Here is a 27,998-nt window from a genome sequence, read left to right as displayed (position 1 = left end):
AACAGCAGCTTGGGTCAGCACTTAGAAGTTTAGACATACTTCATGTATTTAAAACAGAAATAGAGCTCTTCCAGCAACAAGACAAGGAGGAATGACTTTAAACGAACAGAGAGTTAGCTTAAATTAGATGTTGTAAAGAAATTCTTCCCTGTAAGGGTGGTGAAGCCCTGGCAGGTGGCTGCCTCATCCCTGGAAGTGTTCAAGGCCAGGTTGAACAGGGCTTGGAGCAACCTGGGATAGTGGAAGGTGTCCCTGCCCACGGCAGGGGAGTGGAACTGGATGAGCATTAGAGTCCCTTCCAACACAAACCATTCTATGATTCTGCTCACAGGCACTCCAGAGAGGGGAGGTTTCCAGTAGAGGTTACACATTCAAAGGCCTGAAGTGAGGTTTTTAATTAGTCAAAGCACAGGTAGCCTGCCCAAACTAGAAAGACGAGTATGATGTCCCTGCACCCAAGTCATTTAACTATTAACCCTGAAGGAGAGTAAGGAGATATCTAGAACAATGACCCAGTTAATTCTGGGTGCAGCACTTGAGTGCAGGGTTATTTGTTGCTACCTGTGGGTCTGGTGATATCATCTGCAGACTCTTGGCAGAACAGGAGGCCGATATTTTTACGTTGGGTTTTAAGGTGGATTTGGCATGAATTCATCTGACACGGGTGTAATGCTATGACTTTATTTATCTGTTGCTTGTTTATGCTGAGCTGGAGGCACACAGCCAAGCAAGGATGAGTACTTGGACACTATGACCCAGCATTTGGGTCCTACAACCAGATTTTGGAGCAGAAACCTGTCTTTTTATTCACCCTTCATAAAACATTACCCAATGGCTCAAAACCTGAATGATTCTTTCTGTCCTGGAGCCATGAGCTGCATTTAAGCTCCCGTTCAGTTGAGGATCCCAAGAGGGTTGGTTCATAAAGGCAATGGCAGTTGTCCCTTCCTTGCACCCTGCGTGGCTGCGGGCTCATCCTGCTGAGCTGCTCCAGAGCCTGCTCTTTGCAGCCAGCAGTGAGAGAGGTTAAAAGCCTGTGGGCGGAGGCCGGCACAGAGTGCCCATTGTACATGCGTGCATACCAGAGCGGTAACTCCCTGGAATGCTGCACCGCCGAGCTTTTTACCACCTTGTGTTTGTGTTGCAGCCCAGGAGAGTGTGTACACTGTGTCCCTCTCCACGTAGATTAACAATGTAAAACGGCAGATAAATAAGTTTTTTTTTTTCTTTTTTCTTTTTCTTGATTGGGCCGGTTGGAAGAGGAAGGTGTCTCTGACTCCCATCACCTCCACAAGCACAAGGAGAGGCAAAGTGCAAAGTCGGTCAATTAGGTGGAGCAGCTCCTTGCAACTGGGTGGTTTTCATGTACTAATTGTGTTAGTAATTAGCAACTACCACATGGTTTGTGTTCAAAATGTATGGCATTTTGTAAGGGCATTAACTAACCCACTCTACAATGGGTTTGAAGGACGTAAGTGTGATCCTTGTTTCCCAGAGGTGAACTGGAGACTCGCTGACCACAGGGTGAGTCAGGGCAGACATGCATGAAACCTTGGATCTGTTGGTTCCTCAAGATCATCTCAAGTGAGATCAGTGACAACAGCTCTGGGAAATGAGTCTCTCCACTACTGCCAGGAGATGTGCAACTCAAGTATAACTGTTTTTGTGGTGTATTTCTATCTCCTGTCAGCTACAGCAACCATCCCTAAGGCCAGATGGCAACTCCAAGTTCTTTTTCATTTTTTTTTTTTCTTTCTGCTTGGGTTGTCAGCTTGTGCTATTTATGGGAACTTTATTTGAATTTGTGTCTGTTGAGACCTGGCTGGAGGTCCCTGAGTGATTTCATGGAGCTGCAGGACACTTAGAACTTTCCACTAGTAGCCATCCATGCCCAGGTCATAAAAGTGACACACGGCCACACTCCAGTGCAAATGTGGATCTATAACTAATAAAGGGCACTTGTTATTACTTCTTGTTGAATTTCAAGCCCCTGCAAGGTATCTTTAAAAGGCAAAAAGAAACCAGTGGTACAAGGACGTGTTTCTTCTAGGTGAGCTGTGCTTTACAGTAGTGTACACTGGCACTGTTGTTCTGATTTGGTGATAGGTAGCAAGATATTTTTTTTTTTCTCTGTGGCATATTGCTACCAAGAATGACCTGGGAAATCCCTGGCTGTGCTCAGATCTTGATGGCACTTGGTCAAGTGTAGCTGAACTAATCTAGCAGGGAGCTACTCCTGAAAGAGCCAGTCTGCACTCCCAGCACCTACTCCTGGTAGGCCTTCCCGGTTCCTTCTCCATTTGCCAGAAGTGTTACTCATTGTTTCTCCTAAAGTAGTAGAAAATACATTTATTTCTCTTTACTAATTTTGTAGACTTACACTTTTTTGTGGATTCTTCTGCTAATTTTGTGGCTGAAATTGGCTTGCTATGAAGAAATGTGTGTTTGGGGTGGCAATAGGGGAGTTTTAGGGAGGGTGCGTGAAAGCACCTCAATACCTTTTAAAAGACCCCATAAGCATTACTTTTAACAAGATGTCCTTGGGTGATGCAACTTTTACCTCAACTCAAAATTCTCAGCTTCTCCCTTTAACTGAGGCTTTGTAACATCCCAAGCAAGAGTGTTTCCATCTCAAAGGGCTCCATCTCTGATGTTCTAAAGAAAGATAAAATTTCCAAGGTTGAGAGCACAGTCTGTATGCCATCCAGCCCAAGGCTTTTCCACAGAACAGTGGAATGAGGGCATGAGGAATTCTGGAAAACCTTGAGTTTAGTTTCCCTCCATGCACCTCAATGCTTGGGATACTGAAATGCCCTGAAAGAAGCCCAGGTGGATCCTCTTCCAATTCCAGTATCCCACAGAGCATCTTGGGCTGCAGTTGGTCTCTATCGAATTATTCATCCAAAGCAGGATTACTCTCAGAATAGCTGGCAGCCAAGGGCATGTCTCTTTCACACATGGGAAGTGAGGAAACAGAGAGTTTGAAATTCTGCTGCTGATTCAGAGGGCAGCACCATGTTTTCTATGCTCTGATCACTGGGTTATTGTTTAACCCAAGGCAAGTATCTGAGTTTACTTTTTTCCCCCCACTGGAAACCCTTTGACAGTGAGCACGTCAAGGTAATGAGGAGGTTCATGGGTGTGGAGAGCTGGCTGACCCCTCATTTATTGCATAAGTCGAGTTGAAGATGTTTGCATTTAGACAACAGTTGGGGTGTTTGTATTTGTTTGTTTGTTTGTTTGTTTTTAATGTATATCTATTGTCATTAATTTAACAATAGTCATGGCAATTGTTCATTGCTTTGTGATGTCAGATCCAGCCCTCAGAAATGCTGGTGAGCCTTGGTTCCCATTTTGCTCCAAGGAAAGCCCTTGAGATGCTGCAGGTGCCTGAGTGTGCCCTGTGCCCTTTATCAAACATCTCCATACTCATTTGATATATGTGTGCATGTGCTAACTTCCTCTATCTTTTCTCCTTTCTTTTGACAGTGGCACATTTGGTCTCTTCTGAGCATCTTGCAGCCTCTGGGTGACCGGGACATTGATTTTGGTGGACAGTTGCCATTCGCTCCCTGGGATCATATCTGCCCTTGCTTCCCTCATCCCCTTCTGTACTCCCCTTCCCTCCAACCAAACTCCAGGGCGTTGTGATATTGCCATGGAGCCCAGAGAGACTTTGAGCAGCTCCCGGCAAAGGGGAGGTGAGGCAGACTTTCTGCCAACTGCCGTCACCTCCACAAAGCCTTCGCCTGTCTCAGGCTGTGCAGGGGAGACGATGCTGTCTTCATCAGGTGCGGGGAAAGGGATCCCGGTGAGCAGCGAGAGGCTGGAGCCTGAGGAAGAGGATGAGCTGGGTTCCGGAAGAGATGTGGATTCCACTTCCAATGCGGACAGCGAGAAATGGGTGGCAGGAGATGGCCTGGAGGAGCAGGAGTTTTCCATCAAGGAGGCTAACTTCACGGAGGGGAGTTTAAAACTAAAGATCCAGACCACCAAGAGAGCGAAGAAGCCCCCAAAGAATTTGGAGAACTATATTTGCCCTCCCGAGATCAAAATCACCATCAAGCAGTCTGGGGAGCAGAAACTTTCCAGAACTGGGAAAAATAGCAAAACAACTAAGGAGGAGGACAGATCACACTCCAAAAAGAAGGTAGGTCCCATTTTTAAATATTTCCAGTTTCTCCCAGAAGCAGAGGGAGAGAGAAGGAACAAATCTTCTCTACCAATCTGTGTCCAAGCCAAGCCTTTGCTGCCTTGGAGCAGCACAGGGCAAGTATCATCCTGCACTGCCACGTATGCATTGGGAATGATCTTGAACTATCCTTCAGATGAACCAATTCAGAAGAGATCAAAAGTTCAACCAGGCTTCTTCTATTTTTGTATGTAATTGAGTTTTGAGATTAATGATTACATGAGTGAGAAATGAAGGAGCTCACTTCTAAACTGCTTTGTGCCTGAGCACTAATGCTCAAGCCTTTTGGCAGTTAAAGCATTCAACTGCATTTTTAAAATAGAGGTATGTGCATGGTGAACAATTGAATTCATTCCTGTATTCTGGGTGATGGGCTCCATTATTCTTGATTATAGCATTGTGTGAGTAGCACTATAGTTATGCTACAGAAAATACTTCCATTATAAGTCTCATTTTCTTCCAGATGCATATAATTTTCTTGAAATATCCTTCTGCAGAGAAATTTTTGGTACTTTAAGTCTGGGTAAAAATGGAATTTTTTTTTTTTTTTCACTTATTCAAGGATGAGAAAAGAAAGAAAATCCTTTCTTCATTACAAACTGTTTTCAGCTTTTTTCACCTTTTGATTTGCTGTTGGCTTGATTTTTCTGTAGCGTCGCCTACACTTAGTACATAGACCAAATTTAGTTTGAGTGTATTAAGCAGCACTGCTGGGGACACAAATTTTTGGATTAGTGGTATTTTCTGTCCTAAGCATTAGCCAAGTATGTTTGGTCAGGTCATAGTAAAAATACTTCACCTCTGCCTCCTTAGTAAGACATAGATTCCATGATGAGTTCAGACCCCAGATTTGACAAAAGATGCACGAATGTCTCCAAGACCTGGACAAATTGATCTGGGATTTAGGCACCCACTGATTAGGGCTTGGGTCATGGCTTGGTTTTCCTGCTCATGCAGCTTTGATCCTTCTTCTCCCATCCCTTATACACGTGATGGGTGCTCAAAGGGCTATGTGAAGCCTTGAGGAGGTTAATTGCCACCACCTCTTCCTGGAGAAATCCTCCTCGGCAGACTGACTTAGACCAAAATTTTCATGACTCAAAATCACTTTTTTAAGCATTGATATTTCCCATTGACTCAAGGCAGAGCCCAGGGAGATTAACATCACTCACTTTAGGAGTCCTTTTCTTACAAGCAGAACTTGAAAACAAACCAAAAACAACCCAGTTCAAGGAGATTTTTTTTCTCTTAATCTTTTAAGTGATGTAGTGTATGGGCATGAAAGAGGTAGATCTTTTTAACACAGCAGAGGTTTGGCCCAATAACACTTTGAGAAGAGATTTTCCCACCTATTGAAAAGGATGAGCTGCTTCCTTAGCACCAAGCAATGTCTAATTTCCACTTTCCTGCCCTCCCTGAATGTTTGTAGAGGTCTCAGGGGAAGCAGCAGTTTTATGAGACTATGCTCAGTGACAGCAAAAATGTCACAAGCAATCCTTCCATAGCTATGTAGAGGGAAAAAAAGAACTGCAAACCCCTATTTACTATGCATGGGCTGTGGAGAATATGACTGCACAAAATCAGAGCCTTCTTTTCTATGTATCACCCAGTCTGATGGACATGGAAGGTGTGTTCTTTTCTGTGTGGTCATCCAAAAAGGTTGAATAAATACAGCTAAGCATAAGGAAGTTATGTGCAAAAAAAAACCCAAACAAAAACCAAACAAACCCAGTGGGAACAATAGTTTAAAAAGGCACCTTGTAGCATGGTTATCCTCAGGGTGATGACTTTATTGCAGGAGGATAAGGAGTTTGAAAGAAACAGACCACGGCTCAGACACGGCTGCATCCAGCTTGCACCTGTGTTGCGAGGTCCGAGCTGGCTGGAGTTGTGCTCACACACACCCTGTTCTCAAGCTGGGAGCGCTTTGGGTCAACACTGGTCTAATCTGGCCATTAAAACAAACAAAAAAAACCTCAGCAGCCAGCAGGTGGGTGCTCTGAGCAGATGGGGAGAAGGCTGCTGCCCCGGTGCACCATTAGCATAACACCCAACGGCTGCCGAGCGGCAGCTGCTGAGCCGCAGCTGCGGCAGAGATGTCCCCGGCAGGGGTCTGGAAGACCCCAGTGCTGTGATCTCAAGGGGTGTGCCTGATGCCTGGAGAGCTACAGCCTGCATCACCAGGATGGGGAATAACCTGCGTCCCTGCAGCCGGGGGGATTTCACACACGCCTGCCGCTCGGCTCGTGGGGTTCCAGGATCAGGCTGTGAACACCTCGCATCAATGGGTGATCAAAGGCACTGCAGAAAGGCAGGCTGGGAACGAGTGGGAGAAGAGTTCCGGTGACGGCAGAATGATTTCTCCTATGGCCAATATCTATCTTATGATGGGCTCAGAAATTTTTGGGGGAAAGATAACTAGGAGGAAACAGCAACTTGAAATTAGTATGGATATATAGCTCTCTGGTCTATCTGTGTGTTTCCCTGGAAGAGCAGAGCATGCAGGAACCCTCTGCATTTACTTGCAGAACCATTGAGAGCTGCAGTAGTGGTTGTGGGGAACAAAAAAAAAAAAAAGTGATTTGTCACATTTAAATGGTTTTGGCGGTTTTGAAATTTCAGCGTTAGGCTGTTTTGATTGCCTGTTGCTTTAATCAGCACAAGCTCCAGAAAAGCAGCTCCTGGCAGCAGAAGGAGGGAACAACACATTTAAAGAGTGGGACAGACCTTCATCTGGCATCAATCCACTGTCCTTTATGGATTCTTGCCAGGAGAGTTTGGCCCAATGTACACACTTCCCTTGCACATGTTTCAGAGCATTATTTGGGTTTACCACCTTGCTTGTGGATGCAAAGAATATACACAGACTGAGCTGCAAGTGCCATTCTTGTGCCTATGCTGGGTGGGAGTGGTTGTCCTGAATATCATGGAGTAGCACCCAAATTTATTTTTCCCCTGAGGAAGTGCAAACTCTATCAGGACTTGAAAAATCCCCTTAGATTGTTGCATAATATTTCCAGCTACATCTCCAGCAGTCCCCAGTGCTTTGAAATACCACTTCAGCATTCTTGCAGGAGTTTCAATACACACAGCACAGAGAGCAAGTAATGAAAACATGGAAGCAATTTAAGTAACAGCATGTGGGTACACAAAGGACTGGTAATGCCAGCAATGTAAAAAGGGACTGTGAACTAGGGATATAGCATTTATTCAGTGGCCACTTAGGAAGGAAGAAGATATGCCTGTTTCTAAGCTTTACACTGCTCTGCTAATTAGGCAATAGGGGTTAGTGCTTGATTTCTAAAGCTGTGGTCCAGAGAGCAGCAGTGATTAGAAGGGGACTCTGTGGAGAGCCACGATGCTCGTGTGCTGAGGCCCAGGGTTTTTGCCTTTGATTCCAGCTGCTACACTATATTAAAAGACATAAACATGCATTAAATACTTTCCTCATGTTGCTTTTCTGTGTGAGCAATCGCCCCAGGGATGTTATGCGATCCTGAATGGGAAGGGAGGGAATTCAGGAGAGGATCTTGCTGGGTGCAGTTGCTGATGCCCTGGAATGGGGAGAGAGGCAGGGGATGAGAGAATACCAGCGTTGGGAACCTCTGCTTTGCTGGCTTGAATGCCTGGCTGCAACCCAACAACTTTTGGGGTTTCTTTTAAGTCCAGACTATGCCAAGTTTCACATCGGCTTCCCCTTCTTGAAAAAAAGAGTAAGGGTAGTTTCCTAAGCCTTTCCCGGGGTTGCTCAGAAGTTGAATCATAGCTTGAGCTGTTTCTTTGGCTGCTTGTGTGGCAGTTGGAAAGTGCACAAATGTTCTGTAAGAGTTTTCTCTTGTTTCAACCCTTTGGCACCTGGGGATGAAGTGGGCTGAACTGTTGCCACTTCTAAACCCACAAATAGCTCCATTTCATTTAGTCTGATTGGAGAGGGAGGGAGGGAGAGAGGGAGGGAGGGAAGAAAAAAGCCAGGAGCCCAGAGGATGTCCTGCTGGCAGGCTGGCAAGCTCAGCAGCTGCTGCTCTCTCACCTGCAGTAGGGTTGTTCTAGTCAACCACCTCAGCAACACTAAAGGTGCATTTTCCTTCAGATAAGGAAACGTTATCAGAATATTGAAAGAATATTGAAAGCATGGCACCAAAGGCATTGAAGCAACCTATCAGCATTCCCTGCCTGCCATGTAGCATTTAACAAGTCCCAGATGAACAGTTATTTCTCTGGTTTTGTTTTATTTCCTTTTTTTGTCCCTTCCCTGCATTTGTTTATTGGGTTTTTTTTTTCTCTTCTCTTCTCTTATGTCTGTAAGCACTTAATTTTCCACCCCTTCTTTCTTTAGGCACAAAGGTTCTTTGCAGCTTTCATCATATGCATAATGTCCTTCAGAGGATGTAAGCTTGTGGTTTTGTAATTACTGCACTAGGGTTTTTTGAGAGCTTGGGATGGGTGAATGCATTTTACTGCTAAGAGATAAGCACAGCAGCAAGTCAATTGGAAGTAAAGCTTCCTTGTGTGTAGTCAGAGGAAACTCTATCTCTGGATTTTCTAGTTTTTGGTTTTTTTTTTTTTCTTTGAGTTTTTGTAGGTGTTTGCCATTTCTCTGAAGGAAGCAGTTCTAACACTTTCCCCCTTGAAATTAAATTCACAGTCTCCCTTTTCACTACCCCACATATGCAACTTTTTCTGGTGATTCACCTTTCCTTAAGGACTCTCTCATTCAGGTGCTCTCACCATTGATGATGCTAAATTGATTTTTGCCTTTTTTTCTTTTATATTCATTTATTATATTTCTATGTTCTTCTACATATATTTGTAGGTAGGTCTGTAGCCTATCATGGTATTTATAGCTAGCATTTCGCCTACTCTATTAGACAGAAAGACAAAATGAATTCCCTAGCAGCTCCAAGCTGGGGGTCCAAGGTTAGATTCTTGGGGAAGCCAAGGTTGAAACTAGCTGTACAAGCCATATTTTCATAAAGTTAAGTTCCTATCCAAAAGAGGGGGAATTGAAAGGCTGAACTGGGAACAAATTACCTCCCCACTGATGTCTCTAAGTGGGGATTTCTGTCAGATATGCTAATTTGTTAAACATATAAAAATTATATATGCATTATGCTATGGGTCATCTTTGGAGTTTTCCACCTGGCGAATTGTGCACCTAAGGATCCTGATAAAGGTAACCCCTTTTTATCACCTAACTGTGTCTGGCTTGTGATTTTAGGACCAGCAAAAAGGCATCACTGCCTGCCTTCTTTTTCCACAGAAGATCACAAGTGCTCCCCCTCCTTTCCTTCCCCCTTCTTTTTATTGATGACTGCACATTGTGCTTTCCCTCCAGGTTCTCATGTGCATCCACAGCTCTTGCTGCATTACCCCTGTGCCGGACTCATCTCCCCAGTGATTTGTGTGCATGATCATCCAATTGCTCACCATGCATACTTATCCCTCTTTGCTAGGGGCATCCCTGTGCACGATGTCATCTGAGTCAGCTCTTCCTGTTGCGATCCCAAAAGTGGCCCAGGGGGTTGACGTTAAGTGCTTGCTCTCTGTGGCCTAGCAAGGAAAAGAAGGCACTTGGAGGCTAGTCATACCTGCCTGAATTGGTAGGGCTTGATTTACAGCTTCTTTTTCTTCCCCTCCCTCTCCACCCTCCCCAAAGGATGGAACATCCACAGTCCCTTCAGCTTGGACCCGTTTCTGTACTGGTTTAGTCCTTGTTCTTTCTTTGTAAAGCCTTGAGGCAGCTCTGCATGATGCTTGTGGCAGGTAACTGGAGCTCACACAAGCAGAGTAGAGCTCAGCCTCTTCCCAGGTTATGGTATAATGGTAGAGCCCCAGAAGAGCCAGCACAGTGGAGGAGTGTTCTCCTAGCTGCCTCCAAGGCGAAACTGGCTCTTGAGCAGCTGAGAGATCAGTGCAAAGCTGCTCTAACAGGCACAAAGCTCCTGGCATTTTTAGTCTTTCTACACAAGTGCATGGCTGCAAAGATACACAAACTCAGCTCTTTGATAGTCATCCCAGGTGCCCTTCAGGCTAGCTTTTCTTTCTACCACATTGTTGAAGGCACAAATGAAACAGCTGCAGTTTGGTGGTCTCCCACCCCAGGTATGTTAGGCTCACAGCAAAAAAAAGAATACATGGTGAGTTTTTTTTTGGTTTGTGTTTGTGAAAAAAATAATTTCTTCACTTAAGAAACCAGTTTTTCCATGAGGTGAGCACAACTTAGGTTCATTCTGGTCCATGAAGACACACCTGAGGTGCTCACACTGGGAGCTGAGTCATCTTGATCCCCTGCATAGCCATCTGGAGGAGGCTGGTCCCACCTGAAGGTGGTTCAAAGCCTCTCCAGGAAGAGCTGGAGGGCTGGATCCCAGCTTTTAACCCTTCTTTCCCTTCCTTCTCCTCCAAAGCTTGCTGGAGAAGTGTCTGTCTTGCAAAATGTCCTGGATATCTGGATATCTTGTGACAGCAATAAGGCAGAGTGTCTTTTCCAGCTTGGTGCTCTGCCTGAGCCAGCTTGGTGCCCATCCCTCAGTTCTGTCTGTTCCCAAAGAATTGTGCTTTTTTTTTTTTTTTTTTTGCAACTAGTCAAGTGGGTGCTAAAGGAGCAAACATCTGTCAGTGAAGGGATGGGCTGAAGAAATGTAAGCAGGCTTTTTCTGCTGAACACAGAGTGCCAAACAAGGAAGACTTGGTGTACTTGATTAGCTGCCATATGACCAGGGCTTGGGGAAGCTGTCTGTGTTGAGGACAGGTTTTGCTTTGCAGCAGTCTCTCCCTCCCACAGCTGAGTTTCGATGGCCTTCTGTGACATTTCCTTGTTTACTTGTGCTGTGTTTTTCTCGTCCAACCATGACAAAATATCCACAGACCTGGTGTTGGGATTGAGGAGATGCTGCAAGGAAGCAGCTGGGACAAGTGCAGGAAGCTGGGGGTCCAGGTGGAGGTCTTTAGTCCCACTCCCAAACTGCAGGAGGACAGGGTGCAAACCCTCGGCCAAGTTGGTGCATGTGTGTTGTTTCGAAAGCACCATGGCCTCCAGGCTAACAGAGATGGAGATGTGATGTGCTGGCGTGTACACCCAGGGCTGCAAACTGGTTGTGTTTTCATTCGCAGAGATTTTGGGGTGTCAGTCCACCTGATCGTGTTCTTCCAGCATCAGCTTTTCTCTGCAGTTCTTCCTTTCCTCCCCTTCCAGGCATGCGTGACCACAGATACCTTCTGATTTACTAACAGACTTTCATCTTGACTTCCTTTTTCATACAAACACACACACACAGAGCCAGCCCCCTCAGATCAGGTCTAATTCTTCCCATGCTTCATTCCCAGATGGGTTTCTCACTGGCTCCATTCTTTGCCCAGCCAGTGGGACTGAGTGATAGACCCATCTTAGTTCATTTGAAGGGAAAGTGTGTCTTTACCTGGTGCCCTCAGCTTGTTTTTTTCTTTTGTGTTTTTTAAGGGAACAGACTTGCAAAAGTTGGTTTCTGGCCACTTTCCTCCTATGTGACTTCTCAGGTGTCTAGTGATGAATGAACTTTTCAGCTAAGACCCTTTTTGGGAGCCTCTCAGAGTTCCCTTTCTTCTTCAAATTGTTCCCAGAGAACAATTTGAACAAAATATCTTAGAATATTGTGTCCCAAAGATTGTGATTTTCTATCACATTTGATCAAAACTGGACAAAATATTCAAAAAAAAAAAAAAAAAAAAAAAAGAAGAGAGAGGATTGTGCAGGCAGGAAAGGATTTTGTGTGTGCATTTACATACACACAAACTCTGTGCAACCATGTTAGCCTTGTTTCCTTAGGAAACTGGTCTAAAAATATCCAGAATAAACATGATTTGTTTTGTTTTTTTTTAATGTCGAGACCTTTCCAACTCTTAGACTTTAAAATTATTCCATTTCAGATGTGATCCTCAAGGACGAGTCCAGTTAGCTGTGTTTTCATAAGAGCTTTATTTTCCACTTCTTGCCATGATTTCTAACATAAGTTAGGCCAGTGGCTGTTGGCTTCTTAATTTCAGGACATAAAGTGCATTTCAGGACATTTCTACATCACGGTTATATTTGGACTCTGAGCTGCAGGTGGCTGCTATGAGGAAAGGAATGCCAAGCCATGGTGTGTGTACCAGTAGCATGACACTGCTTCCATGTATGATGGACAGCAAATTCTACTTCTCCAGGCTGGGCAGAGTAGTTAGTATCAGTCCAAACAACTTATTTTTCTTTTTTTCTTGGAGCTGTGGGCTATCAGTGAAAAGAACAACATGAGGGCTAAGGTGTCTTACTACAGGTTGCAAATGGGATTGTATACCTGAGATCTGGCTTAGACTGTGGCCAAGACAGGTTGGCTGAAGATGAGGACATGGTCAACTACAGCTGTGTTTGCAGAACCAAATGGGATTTTAAGGTGCTGTCCCATGCTGCTGTTGTGCATCCATGTCTGCTGTTGGCTAGTCCTGTACAAAGGAAGGCATCAGGAGAGTCTGTCTTCCCACAAGAATTTCACAAATTCTGTAGAGAGGAGGGTAAGTGGAACCATCTTGTCTCTTAGTACAGAATGTGAAACAGAGCAATGAGATTAAGTGACTCACTTAAGGAACCTGTCAAAGGCCGGGTTAATGCTCAAACCTTTTTCACTGAGCTGTGGTTACTTAACCATGACACAGTTGAGTCTCCCAGGGGTAGCCTGATCTCCAAGCATGGAATGCAGAGCTCTTCTAGAAACCAGTCTTTTTCTAGTTGCCATTTAAACAGATCGATTTGTTTCAAAATGCATCTGCATCTTCACTTCTCACTTAAAAATAAAACTTATCTCAGGAAAGAGCTAGGGCTGGATGCAGAAATAAGGGGGCGGAGTTTTGGGGCCAGCATGCAATCAGTTGACCTAGATGCCCTTAATAATCCCTTCTGGTCTGTAAACCCTAAAATGTGGTAAGAGTTGAATGAGGAATATCTACTGGAGGACTCATTATCTCCTCATCAGTTTCTCATGGTTCTCTCTCACCTGGGTGGCAAGGTTTACAGAGAGAGATGGTATCTTTTTATCGACATTGGGTGTTACAAAAACTCAACCACTATAAACTTGGGTGGTACATTGAGGAATTCCAGTACTTTGCAGCATCCTAACTTCATGCGAGCTGCTCTCCCTCCACATGGCTGAAAGATGAGAATCAGCCCAGAGGGGATTTGTGGGTAATTCTGACTTGCCCAATGCTCTCGCTTTCCAAAGGAATGTGGTGGCACAAGCAAATGAGCCAGAGGATATGGCTCCCCTTTCTCCATGAGGACTGTGACAAGGAGAGGCCTGAGCACTGGACTTCAGTGAGTCACCAGGATCACACCCTTGCCTCACTGCAGGGCGAGTCACTGCTTCCCCAACTGGTGCTTCTGTGAGAAGACATTTCTGTAATGTGGTTGGCAAACATTTCCCAGGAGGATGTGCAGGAAACAGTTTCCTCATACCTCTAAGGTAGAGCTTACACTGGGATTACTACATAGACTTTTATCAGTAGTCTCCCCTGCTCCTCTAGAACATTGTGCCAGCCTGGGTAGCTTCACCAAAATTTTACCTGCGGCATTCCCAGGTGGGTAATTTGATGAAAGGTCACCCTTAAGACTAAGAAAAGTAGACCTGAGGCAGATATTTTTTTACACTGGGGAGCAGCAGCACTAACAGTGTCTTGATCAGCCTTCATTTCTGCCTCCCACCAACGTCTATTCAGCTGCAGTGACAATCCCTACATTAGTCATCTATCTAATCCGCATTAACAGGGAGCTTTAAGGCACTTCTTTATTGCATCTTCCACTGGGAGCTGATGCTGTTGGATTTACAAGGTATTCTGGTTCTTATATCCCATGTTGTATACAGGTTGGATGGGAATAATTAATTTGTCCTGTCCATTTTCTGACATGGTGTCTACTAGCACACAGCTGGTGAAGTTCTCTTCCCAAAGACAACATCTTGCTTTCCATGGGATACTTTTCTCCAATAATTTATGCAATCAGCAGGACAAATACCCTCCAGCCTTTTCTCTCTCTTTGGTCTTAGTTCCATTGCAGCACTTGTAATTATATTCCTGATTCTAAATTGGGGGAAGGGGAGGGTGGGCATGGGAAAGCCATGGAGCCAGCTTGGGTCCTTGGGATGTAGAGCTCTGGGCTGTAATTTGGCTGTTCATGATATCTAGAGGATGTTTAAAAGAAAAAGGAGGGCAGCTTGTGACACACAGCCAGATGCTCAACCTGAGGCATTTGAGTGTGATAGAAGGGCTGGCAGTGATTTATTGCTGGCTTTCTGCATTTGTTGGGAGTTCATATCACTGATATATATGAAAGATTTTGGTAAAGTAGGACTGTTGCAAATTACTCTCTAAACAAGTCTTTTACTATCTATATGTTTCTTTGGCCACTGAATTGTGCTTCAACCTGCTTAGATGTTGGTGTTGAAGATTGTCATAAGGTAGTGAAAAGGTGGGAGATGGAAACCCTGTCTCTTTTCAATCGATCTGACCTCACTTAATCTGATATACTCAGCATGAGCCCATGGGGTATAGCAGCTGCGTGCTGGAGATAGAAGTCGACTCAGTCCATCTTGGCCACATGGTTTAATAGGCCTATGAAATCTCTGGGTCAAAGGCCAGCCACCATGCCCATCTTTGTCACATCTCAGTGATGTGTATCCTGGCAGGTTTTTCTTTTTGTTCCTCCCCGGCATGGAAAGAACCATCTGCCGGGTTGGCTTTCATAAGAATTTTGAAAAATACCAATTTCCCTTTGTTGAGTGGGGTGTGTGTGAGGGGGTAGGGGTACATGGGACAGAAGGAGGAAGGAGAGCCTGACCTAAAACCAAGCCAGTATTTTCAGGGATTTTAGAATAGCTTGTATTGTGTTTCCTACTCCCCAAGGAAGGGTTGTCCTCTTTCTTCTTTTCTTCTTTGATTCGATTCCCTGCCACTCTGCGAGCAAGTCAGAAGCTGCAGCTGCTGCTGTCAGCTGGGAAGGGAGTCCCCTTGTTTAAAAACCATGTGTTAATCCCTGGTTAGAAAAAATAGCAATGCTTTATGCTCCCCTTATAGCCCCCTTTTCTCTCTGCATCTTGACTGCCTGCCTGCAAACTTGCCACTTGTGTGAAAACAGATGCAGGTTGACACCAAAGAGACTCAACAAGGACCACAGGTAGCATGAAAGTCCGTAAATAAGCCTAAAGCCTGGGCAAAGTGACCAAATATAGTTTTGAGAGCAGGGAGGGAGTCAGAAAGGACAAGTGTGTTATGAGGTCTGGGGAGACCTTTAGGAGTAAGGGGAGTTGTTTTTGTCATAGCTGTTGGACACAGATGGGTAAAGTGTTTGCTCAAGGGGCCTGTGCTTTGTTCCCAAGGAAAAGCCAGCAGCCCAGTGGGAGAGGAATTTAAACAGTGAGGTAAGGAGAAAGGAGGATTTGGGCTCTGCCAGATGGAGACAGCCATGCAGGCAGTGCTGGAGAGGGTCTGATGGGTAAATAAGAGGCCCAAGGGGCTCAGTAAGTTTACCATCAGGTGTGATACCGCAGCATTGATGGGTGAGTGCGAAAGGTGGCCTGAGGCTGAAACAGGACAGAAAGAAAGGGTTTTGATTTTGACCATCAAAAAACACCTTCCTATCTTTTCTAGTAGAACAAGAAAATGAATCACCACAAAGACAGGGCAAAGGGACTTAGATGATGGATGGTACTTACAGAAAATTGAAGGCAGCGCCCTGTAACTGTTACAGATCACAGAATCATTTGGGTTGGAAACCCTCGCCACGGGCAGAGACAACTTTAGACCATGTCACCTTTAATGATAGAAAAGAACACAGGTTTCCAGCTCTTTCCTAAGGTTTTGAAGCAGAAAATTGAGGCAGACAGAGATGTGACACCCGGGGCCACTGGAGAAGGCATCCCACCACCCACTGCCCCGACTGCGGGCAGGACCCCTGCTCCCACCCCATGGCTTGGGATCAGTCATTGCCCCACCATGGCCCAGATCTCCCCGTCCACAGGCTGCAAGAAACAACAGGGCTCCCTGCAGGCCTTTTCTGACACCCTTTCGCAGATGTGCCGCTGCGGGCAGACCAGCGACGCCCACCCACCATGGGCGGCAGGTGGGCCACAGCCCCGGCGCTCGGGCCGCTTTCCCTGCAGGTCGCTGGTGAGCCCTGCTCCGCGGCTCGGGTGACAGGAAGGAGCCAGCAGGCACGGTCTGTACCCCACGCTGCTGCCGTGCCTTCCCCGCCGTGGCCCCTCGTTAATAAAGAGGTGTAATTGGGAGCCCTCCCTCCATCCCGTCTGGTGTGAGGCCATTTGTGTGCCGGAGGAGGAGGGGCAGGCCCGGCTCTGAGGGGGCTCTGAGGGGGGAGGTGGTGGCGGGGGAGAGAGGGAGGGAAATCGCCTTTGTTTGTTCACGTAATTTAGGCCTCAGATGTTTTTGAGAAAAAAAAAAGCAAAAGAAAGGTTGGTCGGCGCTGGCGAAGGTGTGCTCTTGGTGCATAAAAATATCCCGAGAGCAGAAGGGACAAAGTGCACGAAAGAAGTGTGGATTTAAGCGTTTTGCATTTGCTTCTCAAGTTTGCCAGGCGAGATGCGAATCTTGGAAGAAGCCCAAGCAGTAACAAAAAACAAACAAACAGAAAAACTAACCAACTGAGCAAAAAAAAAAAAAAAAGAAAAAAAAAAATCCAGGAAAGAAGAGTTTGGTCTGCTTAGCTGGCGGAAAAGGAAAATAGGAGAGTTGCTGGGTGTTGCAGCCAATTAATTTTGTTTCTGTGTTATATGTGCAAGCACATTGTTTTTTGAGTCAAGATTTTCTACTTCATGTGTACTGACACACTGCCTTTGGTGTTAAGAGTGCAGCTCTCCTATGCCTCCCCGTTTCCCATGAACCCCATTAGACATCTCTTTTTTTAAATCTGAATAGAAAATCAAATAAAACAGGTGACAAACATTCTTTTGTTCATTTTAGGTTGAAGTAAAACTCACATTTAAGCCTCATTGAAAGACCTAAACTAAGTTGAAAATGTCTGCACTGTGAAGGGTGGGCTTTGCCATTGAAACCCCTGTGTTTCAACTGTGTGAAAGTTGCAGAAAAATGCATATGGGATATGCAGAATTTTTTTTTTTTTTTTTTTTTTTTTAAGTTAGAGAATAGGATTGTGGTGTGAAAGAAAGAATTAGTTATGGCAAATCTTATTAGTGTCCATTGTAAGCAGAGAAGCAGAGACATATGGGACCAATTGCAAAATTATTTCTTGTTTATTCAGCTTCGTAACCGAAGCAAATTTTTTTGCATAGTGTCATTTATTTGGCAGCTGGGGAGGGTGTGGAAGGTGTGCGTCTATGAAGAAAAAAGGGGGGAAGAGAGAACACAGTATTGGTATTCCATTAAAAGTGATGCTCAGTGCTTTGTTTGTCAGGTTTTGGCAGGGCTTTTTGCTTTGAAAGCCATTCAGAGAGGATCGAAGCAGATGGCAGGGAGATCCTGTTTGTGTTATTTTTGGACATTCCCATTGAAAGTCTCAGATTGTTGTCCTTTTCCCCCCTTCCCCCACTCATGCATGTTTTTCTTTCTTCCTTCCTTTCTCCTTTCCTTCTTGAGAACATTTTTATTTTTTTAAAGCATATATTATTAATCATACAACATCACCTAAAAGCTGGGTGTGTTTCTGATGAACCAAGCTGTGGCTAGTTTATATTTTTGTCTGTCTAAAATCCAACAAAGCAGTGGGAGGACTGTGTCCCAAAGCAGTACAAGCAGAGTTAAGAGAGTGAGCTGGGAAGCCAGACTGCCGTTTTGTGGGGTTCAGCTCAACAGCAACACATCTCCCTGGCAGACCAGCAGCTGTATTAAGCGCAGGCAGCAAGTTTAGATTGAAGGTCTCTGATAAAACAACTTTAGTGACCCCCATCCTTTCTAAGCTCTTGTGGAGGAGAGAACCAGCTGTAGATAGAGTGGAAAACTGAACTAGCCCCTGGCTCTTTGTGGTGGTCTTTCCATGTCACTGGTTGGATTCGTTGGTCTCAGGCAGCCCGGAAAGCTTTTGTTCTGCCATCATCAGTGCCCAGATTGTGGTAGCTAGAGAGAACTTCATTGCCTCATGTTGCTGGTATAAACAGCTTCCCTGAGCAGCAATTTAGTTTTGAATAACAGTGCTGGAAATGTCTGCAGCACTTTTCATGTGGAAGTCTTCACAGAAGCCCTTCACAACCTTTGTGCAGGCAATTCAGCAAAGCTGAGCCTGGTCCAATCAGTTAAAGCACTTGGCTAGTCCAGGTCTGTCAGCAGGGATGTGCACACACAAGGAGGATGGGAGGTCTTGGCTGCAGTTGGTATCCAAAAGTTCAGGTGATTCACCTGAAGCTCCTCCACGTGATTAAATCTCTTAAACTAAGCTGGAAATCTCGAGGAAACAAGCATTATCATGCTCATTCTGTCAGTGGTTATTCCCAGATAGAAGCAGATATTTAAATCCTCAAGTCTTTGCATCAGGTGATATTAGCGGTACTTTGGCACAGGAAAATGGTTTACAAGGACATAAAGCTTTGGCCCAGAAAAATAAGCAAATGAACTTTACAGGTTTCACTTTTACTACTGTAACACTAAAACACAGTTCAGTGCAGGCTGTGTTTGAGTTCAAGGTGGTGATTCATCTTGGTTTTTAGATTGATTGAACCTGTATACCCACATCCTCAATTTTTTTTTTTTTTTTTTTTTTTTTTTTGTGACTGGTGCACTGAGGGAATCCACTTCATAAACTCTCATTTTGTTCTTAATTGAATGAACACTCAGAAGACTTTCATGTGCATTGCAGCACCTGAGTTTCAGTGCTGTAGTTGCAAGGTGGTAGTGGGTGACCCATTATGTGTGATGTCCCTTGAGGTGAATTTTGTTGGCTGCAATAAGGTCTGGAGGGGAAAAAATTTAAAAAACCCAAACCAATCTTCGCCTTCCTCTCACTGTTATCTCTTGCTGGATGATGAACATCCCCTTGGCAGGATTTTTGCTCTGCAGTGCTGACTTCTGTGCCTGCCTTATTAAAGTCTGGCAACTCCTTTTTGTTACCTACTGGACAAGCCTTCTGCTCAGAGGACCTTCCCCTGCTCCTGGGGGTGGCACGGCTGCTCTGCCCAGTGAGGATTTCCCTTCAAGAGCTTCCAGGGATAAGGGCTTTCCTGGTCTGGCACTTTGAGAAAGGAGCCAAGCAACAGTCTCAGCCTAGACAAAAGGCAAACTCGACCTACTATTTATGTAGTTACTTAAACATGATTTAACCTAAATAATGCACACTGTGACTTGGCCGGGGGAGAGGGGGAAGGGGAGGAGAGGAGCTTGTTTCTAATGAGCCAGGAGATAGGACAATTAATTACATATGAAGGACAGATAACTGACAGCAAACTGTCTACAGTAGAGAGAAACAAAATACCGATGTGAACAATTAAAGCGTCCATGTGATGGAAGGGTCAGCGATTTCTCATAGAGCAGGCGGCTGGGCACAGCCCCTGGAGAGCCACAGTGGATGCTTGGCTGAGTGGGAGGCCAGGTGGGCAGATATTTTGGGGTCCTCCACCGTCAAAGCTGAACAGGCATTTCTGAGGCTGACAGGCAGCGCTCTGGGCATTATTTTCATCACATGCACTTTTGACAGTGGAACTGTTAGCTACTAATCTCAGTAACACGTGTGACGGGGAGGAGAGCGGGTGAGGCAGCAGAGCAAAGGCTCCACGGGCAATTAGGTACCTGCCTCAGGATGCTGCCAGCCACATGAAGGAGACCTGAGATGACAGAGGTTTTCCTTCCCATTTTTTTTTTTTTTCTTAAACACTGTTAATTTTCCTCACCATCACCTGGATGTGGAAGTGAAATCTCAGCTGCTGGCAGTTGAATTTTTTGAGGACCATGGTCAGAAATTTCCATCCTCTCTGCTCACCCTTCCTAAACTGCAATGAAATCTGGCATGACTTACCACTCACAACACCCCTTTCATCCTCCCCTCTCTGCCGGCCCATCCTGCGGTCAGCCCCTGGCTGTAAAGGTTTGAAGGTAAAGGCCGATGGATTAGCCTAGAGAAGGGCCAAAGGTTAAATGAGCAGGGCTAGCAGCATGCAAAGGGCTACGATTGAAATATTTGCTGAATGCTGACAGGCAGCAGAATAGAGGCAGACAAGTGGCAAATTCCTGTTTTCTCCTCTAATTGAGAAAATATTTTGGGTGGTATTCAGGCAGGCTGCAGATCGAGACAGGGAAAGTCAGCCAGCCAGGGAAGGAAGGACGGGAGGACTTTAATAAAAACACTCTTCCCACTAAACCTGTTTCCAAAAGCTTTGCGTTTATTCTTGTGGAAATCCCTGGAGTCTGGGGCTTACCTTTTGCTTGGTCATTTTTGCCATGCAACTGAAGAGCCAAAATGCTGCCCCTGTGAACTTGATATGTCTCACAAGCAGAATTTGACCAATTCTTGATGCTTTTGCAGCTACAGAAGTCTTTCTTTCATTGAATCATAGAAAGGTTTGGGTTGGAAGGGACCTTCAAGATCATCTTGTTCCGAGGCCCTGCCATGGTCAGGGACATTTTTTGCAGCCTGACATCTTCCTTCAAGGGGTCATTTAATCCTGCAAATACCCTCTGCCTTAAGCCTTCTGCTTTCCCCTTCCCCAAATGCTCCTTCAAAAGCTGATAATGTACTGAGAAGGTTTCAATTAAAACAATTTCCTTCTTTCATAGAAATGTGGTCTTAGTTAAGGAGTCGGGGAGTAGGGGAAGAAAGATGTAAAAAGAAACAGTTCCTCAAGCCAAAAAGCAGCATGAGGGTCAGCAAAGTTTACGTTCCCTTCTAAATGCTGTTGTCATAAAGCTGGGAGGCTGACTTATAAAATGTTTTCTGGAGCATGCCATAACTGCAGCAGAGGAAGGTTTTGGCAGGAGAGTACCCAGTTTGTGGCCAGCAAGTTGTGTTGCATTTGGGCTCTTGGAATCTCATGTGCTCCTTAAAGATGCCCAAGAGGCAGTCAAGAGATTCCTAATAGTCAATATGAGCTTGGTTAAAGCTTCAGCATTAATCAACAGCTCCAAAACTTTATTGTTGAGCAAAAGGAAGGAAAGCTTGCCTGGCTTTGTGGATCAGCTTCCAGTGAGGCATGCTGAGGGCTGCCAGGGTTCCATTCTGCTGGCTTTGCACCACAGTTGCTCCTGGAAAGCAGTTCACAGGGTTGGGGCAATATTCCTGCTGCTGGAGCAAGGAAGGAATGATTCTTTTCCTGCCTGAGGCAGCTGGTGTGTTGGTTGCTCAGCACTGCAGATTTTTGCCTTGATTGAGGAGACCTGTGATGGGAATAAAGCAGCACAGTCAACACCTTACAGTGGGGAAACTGAGGCAGTAACAGAGAATGTGTCCAGAGAAGGGAATGGAGCTGGGGAAGGGGCTGGAGCCCCAGGAGCAGCTGGGATGTGGCACTTGGGGGCATAGGTCAGTGGTGGCCTTGTCAGTGCTGGGGTTTGACTCTGTGATCTTGGAGTATTCTCCAACCTAAAAGATTCTGTGCCTCCCTCTGCATAATGCTATGTGTCAGCATGAGCTGAAAGTGAAGCCCCTGACTCATTCAGCCATCCAACCATCCTCCTGCCTTTAAATCACAGGTCTGTCTTGACCTTCCCTTACCCCCCTCAGTCTGTGCCTGGGCTGCACAAGGGAGAACAAAGTGACACTTGTTTGCCTCGTCCAAAGAGCTCACTCAAGCAGGTGATTGTCTTGCCTCCTTTTGCAGTCCCAAAACAAAGTGTTGAAGTGTTGTCCTGGGATGTAAAACATCCCATATATTCCCCTGGGACTGGATTTTTGCTTTCTAACTGCAAGCGTCACTGAAAGGAAAAGAGGTCAAAATTGCAGGATAAGGGAAATAATTCCCAGGTGCTGAAATTAGGAAAAAGATGTGAGCACTCATCCTGTGCACTCCTCACAGTGCAGGGAGCAAGGGAGCTTTAATAGCTTTAGCTGCAGTCTCTAAAGAGCTGATCCTTCATTTGTAACCCTTCCAGGAAGAAAAAAAAAAAAAAAAAAAACAAAAACAAAAACAAGCAAGAGGATGAGAAGTCAATCAAATTCAGTTAAAAACTTGTCATTGTTTATTTCTTTTGGGGATGTTAAGAGGCCAGCGAATCTGAGACCAACACAAAACTATGTCTTGCAACAAATAGTGTCTTGCAGCAAGGACCATGGTTCTCAGCCATGAGCCCCTGTTCACCTCCAAAAGGGAAATTTATCCCTTCTGTGTTGAGCAAGGGAGGTTTGGTTTTATTTAATCGTGAATATTGTCAGCACATGTGTTGCTTCATGTATGCATGAAGGTTTGGGGTTCTTATTCCAAAGAGTTTTGTCCCTCAAAACCCAGGTGCATCCAGCATGCAAGCCAAGGAATTGGAGTCATGGGTTTTGTGCTTAAAATGAAAGTTAAACTTCCTCTGTTTTGATCTCCCTCCCTTCAAATAAAGGATATGACAGCACACACCATCCTCTGTGAGAAAAGAGTTAAATCTACAAAGCACTTTTAACCCCAGAGTGATATCATTCATTTATTTGGTCTGCTCTGGTTTCTAGTCAAAATGAGAGAAACACAATAAGATCTTGAGTCAGCGCTGCTTTTGGTTTTTTGTTTAAATCTGAAACCCTGAAAATGAAAGGGCAGTAAGACAGGAAATATAAACTGAAACTAAAAAGGAGACTTGAAGAAGCCCAAGAGAAATGGAAAATCTAAACTTTGCCGGGGTGTCTTGAGCTGTAGCGACCTGAAGGTTGAGCTCACCCCAGAGTGGGAAATGGTACTTTTTCATACAACAAAAAGAGAGAAGAGCTTCTTTCAGGGGACTGATGAGTCTGGTCACTTCAGAAGTTCTAATTTCTAAAATAATTCCGATAATACTATCCTCTTACTACAGAGGGTTGTTTTGCTGTTGTTATTTTGGTTTTATTTTGGTTTTCTTGTTGTTTTGTTTTGTTTGTTTAGTTTGGTTTGATTTGGTTTGGCTTGGTTGGTTTTTTTTTTTTGTTTTGTTTTGTTTTTTTTTTTTTTGTTTTTTTTTTTTGGTTTTTTTTTTTTTTTTTTTTTTTTTGTTTTTTTTTTGTTTTTTTTTTTGTTTTTTTTTGGGGGGGGGGTTTTGTTTTAGGGAGAGCCGGACCACTTTGGATATCAGTTTTCAGGGGAAACTGAGGCTCACAGCTGTAACCCGAGTTGCCACAGATTATTCATACATATCAATGCTGTTCCAAAAAACTTATATTTCACAATTTCCAGGCTAGTGCTTTATCTTTCAGGCCATAATATTTCTGCAGGGTTGTCTACTCAATTGCTCAGGATTTTATATCAAGAAGAGCCCGCTTCTGACCAGAAGTTTAGAACTTTGCCTTCTTCACAAAATAAATTTATTTCTTGGGTTTTTTTCCCTCATTGTGTGTGGCTTCTGGTTCTCAGCAACTCATTTTTTTTAAAAGAAATTAAAGGAGCCTCCTACAAGCCCCATGACACAGAGTTTCAGTGAAGCAGGGACCAAAAACAACTGTGTCTGAGTAAATGTCTTATTTGGGTGTTTGTAATCTGACTCAGCAGCCCAGACCTTGATTTTTATCTTCTCAGAGGATTGGGTGGGAGGGATGGGTAATAACAGTTCAAAGCAATGCAGCTTCTAACATCTGGGGCTAAAGGGAGGGATGGTATTTTGCAGTAAGGGCTATCAATATCTTGATGTCATTGTTCAGTTGTTTGCCCTGTTGTTGTAACATTTTACAACCAGAAAAGAAGCTCAGATCATCCATGCTTCCTACAAGACACTTTGCTTGTTTGGAATATTTTAGGAGCTACAAATATATTTCATCCTTCCCCCACTGATTCTGCTTGTAACACCTCAAGAAAATACAACACCCAAGCTTGGGTGAAAGTGAACATCAAATGTTGGGAAGATGGTGAAGTAACATGGGTGGGAGCTGATAAATTTGATAAGTTTGGTTGGAAAGATGCCTCTCAGACTTTGAATGAAAACAAAGCAGACCTTGTCTTCCCTAAAAATGTAGTTTTTCTGTCAAAGAATAAAAATGCATAGAAATTGGAGTGTTTTTTTGGACTTCAGGTATTCTCAGAAAACCCTACATCACCTTCAGGGAATTTAAATGAAAACAAGCATGCTTTTTTTGGCCATATTTGGCTAGATAAGAGAGGTCATTTGGGTATTTATTTATTTATTTATTTATTCACTGACACCATTGTTAAAACAAGTCCAAACTGAAGATTTCTAAGCTTTTGAGTTCCTCCTGCTGCTTTGATTGCAGGAGCCTTTGAAGATCCAGGCAGGCCAGGGAGGAGCTGGAGCCATGTCTGACAGCACTCTGCTTCTCTGCCTGGGCTGTCCCCAGCTTCTGCTGGGAATTAAGGAGGTTTTGTTTGTGTTTTGTCTCCTTTGAGGCAGACTAGGCTGCCTGGACAGCAGCTGGCTATCTCTCCATGCTTGCCACTGATTTACATGTGACCATGTTGTTTCCTGTAGTTTTAGATCCCGCTCTAGCAGCAGCAGAAAGGCAGAGGTTTAGGTCCAGTCTTACACAGTAGATTTGTGGCCCACTGTGACTCAGAGCCTTGGGGATTTTTTGAACTTATAAGACAGATGCTGAGACAGCTGATACGGGAAGCTGGGGGTGGCAGATGGTCTTAAAGCACCCCTAAAGGTGAGAATCTGATAAGACCCACTAGTTAAGACAAGCCTGGTAGCCTGGCACTAACACCCATAGGTTTCATGGCAGGGAGATGTAGGACTGTCAGGATAAAGGGACTCAGGTCTTCATAGAATCATAGAATATCCTGAAATGTAAGGGATCCACAGGGATCATTGAACCCAGCTCTTGGCCCTGCACAGAACACCCCCAAAAATCACACCATGTGCCTGAGAGCATTGTCCAAATGCCTCTTGACAGCGCCTAGGCTGGCGCTGTGACTACTGCCCTGGGGAGCCTGTTCCAGTGTCCAACCACCCTCTGGGGGAAGAACCTTTTTCTGATATCCAACCCAAACCTCCCCTGACACAGCTTCATTTGATTCCTTGGGTCCTGTCATGGTGCACCAGAGAGGCTTCAGACTCCTCTCATATCTTTGACCCTTCATACGAATGATGTGGTTGGGCTTCCTTGGCCAATGAGTGCAAGCTTGTCACAGAAGTAATCCCTGAGTGTGTTGCCTCTTGTGCCCATGTGTTTAGGCATGATATGGCACTGGGGAAGCTCCTCTTTAAAGGTGACGATCGTCCTTTGGTCCTTGTGAGGCCAAGATCGGCAAACACTGTCCCTTAAATTTCACCACCAGTGGTCTTGTAGCTGCTGGAGGAGAATTATCCAGGTCTAGATGGATGGGAGAGCTTTGAAGGTGTTCAGTTCTGTTGTATAAATCAAGGAGTCACAGTTGAACACCTTAGGTATGGTAGTTTAGAGATGATCCTGCTATTTGTTTGAAAAACTACTCTCAGGCCCTCCTATAATGAAAAGATTTCTTGTCATTAAACATGGGAGAAGGGAAGGAATCAGAGATAGTGAAAGTGATTTTTAAATACAAAAACCTCTCAGAGGGAAGGCAAGTCAAGGATCCCAAAATTTCTCAGTGTCATGCCAATAGCATAGTCATGAGAGGACAACATCTTCCCTTATCACAACATACAGATGCAGAGTATTTTGAAACCTCACTAGAGAGTGTAAATGTGAAATGATGTGCTTCTGGGATGGCTTCATGCTCAGAAACTCCAGTTGGAGAGGTGAAGGTTGGTACTTGCTGCTCCTTGACCTGCCAGAAGTGGCGTGCTGTGAGTGAGAACATCAGAGGATCTTCTGGGGCTTTCCCTGTGGGCTACAAAATGTCCAGTGTCCTCATTCCCTTCACAGGATTAATTAGTTGGTTTTGTGGAAAACTGTGATCTCAAAGGCAATGCAGGAGTCAGCATGGATGCCATTAGCTCATTGCTGATTTCTCCCAGCTCCCACATCTCAAAACGAAGGTACAAGAAAGAATAAACCCTCCCCTTCCCAGTTTTCCATGCTGCACTGCCTTACCATTGATTTTATTGCATTTTATTATATGAGAGAATTCTGATTTAATGGAGTGTTGGACAGACTGTAGTAGCACAATTCCTCCTTCCTTCCACCCTATTTCTGTAGAATAATGTAATATGATCTTTAGCAAGTCCCTTTTTGTTTAAAGGAATATCCAAATTGAGGAATCAGATTGATTGTCATCTTGGTGTGCTTTTCTGTTCTCTGGAATACCTTCCTGCAGTAGTAACATCAAATGTAAAGACTGAGGAACTTGACCTGGCAGGTGCCAGCTCTTGGGAATACAAATGTTCAGCTGTAGGAAATATCTCTGTTGCAGCCACGCTGTGGAAGTAATTAGGCAAAGGATAATGGATGGGCTGCAGTGAGATAGGAGGGAATGACTCCACAGAGGTGCTTCATGGTAAGATCATAAACTACAACAGTGGAACAAGGATGGGCTGGTGATATCAGCCAAAACCTGTGGTGAAATTTGTCACCTCATACAGGACTTCTTCCTGGTTGTTCCTGCTTTTGTAGGTTCCCAAATATGGAGACCCCTCTGCAGGGTGACTGCAGCAAGTGTTAAAGGTGGAAATGCTGCCGTGTTTCAGTTCTACATGAACTTCTAGTTTCTGTTTCCCCTGTTACAAAGTATTTTGCACTCACAAAGCACTTCCTCCTTTCTGATGACTGCAAGTGGGCTGTTTGGGTGGGGAAAGAGTTGTTCTCTAGTACCAGGCACACAGTGTGAATCTTGGGGTGAATCTTGTGGTTGTTCTGTGAAGGTCCAGGAGTTGGACTTGATGATCCTTGTGGTTGGTTTCTTCCAGCTCAGAACTTTCTATGATTTTCTGATTCTTTATTAGAGATCACAATACCAACAGCTGGAAAACTCAATGCAACCTTTCCTTTGGGGCAACCCTTGCCACACTCTACATGTACAGATGCAAGTGTAGATAAACACTTATCACACAATGGAAAAACACAACCTTGAATCAGAAAGTACTGCCTTCAGGAGGATCATCTCCTCTGCTCTGTGTTTGGGAAGGACTCAGATGTAGACACATGGCTAATCAAAATGCTCCTTCCCTATCAGTCTGTGCAACACCTTTCCCTCTGGGCAGCATCTGTGCCCAAACACAACTCCTGGAAAGAGGAGGTTTGCTCTTCCTCCCCAGCTGCATCTCCCTGCAGGGGATTCTCCTGCATGATCTCATGCAGCTCTAGTGGTAATTATCATCATCCCGTGGCTCAGTGGGGTTTGCCTCCAGAGGAACCAACTGTATGGCTTTTGACACCCATCTGCACAGGTATGCAATATCTCACTGCAAGTTAAAAAAAAAAAAAAAAACAAGGAAAAAAAAAATCAGTAACAGGTGTTGAAAAAGTAGTTTTCTTCCTCCCCTTTTCATCCTGCTGTTTAAAACAGCTTTGTAGTTGTCTGGTTTAGAAAACTATTTCTCTGATTAATCTATTTTTTTTTAATCTCGAAGTTTTCATTTCAGCTTGAAAAACAAACATAACTTCTGTTTTGCCCACAGACTTGCTCTTACCCTGCCACAATGTTTTGTGATGGCGAGCCATACAGATATTTGAGCCAGCCTCTTTTCTTTTTCCCTTTTCAAAAAGAAAAAAAATGAAAATCTCTGCTGTCTGCACTTTCCAGGGAAGAAATTTTTATTAAAGATGCAGTGTGGAAACAATAATGTATTTTAGGAAAACTTTTTTTTTTTTTTT

At 44.5% G+C, this 27,998-nt stretch overlaps 1 protein-coding gene across 2 annotated transcripts in view; it reads left to right on the top strand.

Moving 5' to 3' along the window:
• SETBP1 (SET binding protein 1) overlaps positions 1–27,998 on the top strand; it is a 266,550-nt gene that overhangs the window by 12,800 nt on the left and 225,752 nt on the right. For both annotated transcript variants that reach the window (XM_053969032.1, XM_053969033.1), the window contains exon 2: positions 3,490–4,150. In XM_053969032.1, coding sequence (XP_053825007.1) covers positions 3,659–4,150 — 492 coding nt within the window. In that variant the 5' untranslated portion in view covers positions 3,490–3,658. The remainder of the gene's footprint in view (positions 1–3,489; positions 4,151–27,998) is intronic.

The sequence above is a fragment of the Vidua chalybeata genome, chromosome Z (assembly GCF_026979565.1).
Source record: "Vidua chalybeata isolate OUT-0048 chromosome Z, bVidCha1 merged haplotype, whole genome shotgun sequence".
Classification (NCBI taxonomy): domain Eukaryota; kingdom Metazoa; phylum Chordata; class Aves; order Passeriformes; family Viduidae; genus Vidua; species Vidua chalybeata.
This window is presented reverse-complemented; position numbering and strand designations above follow the sequence as displayed.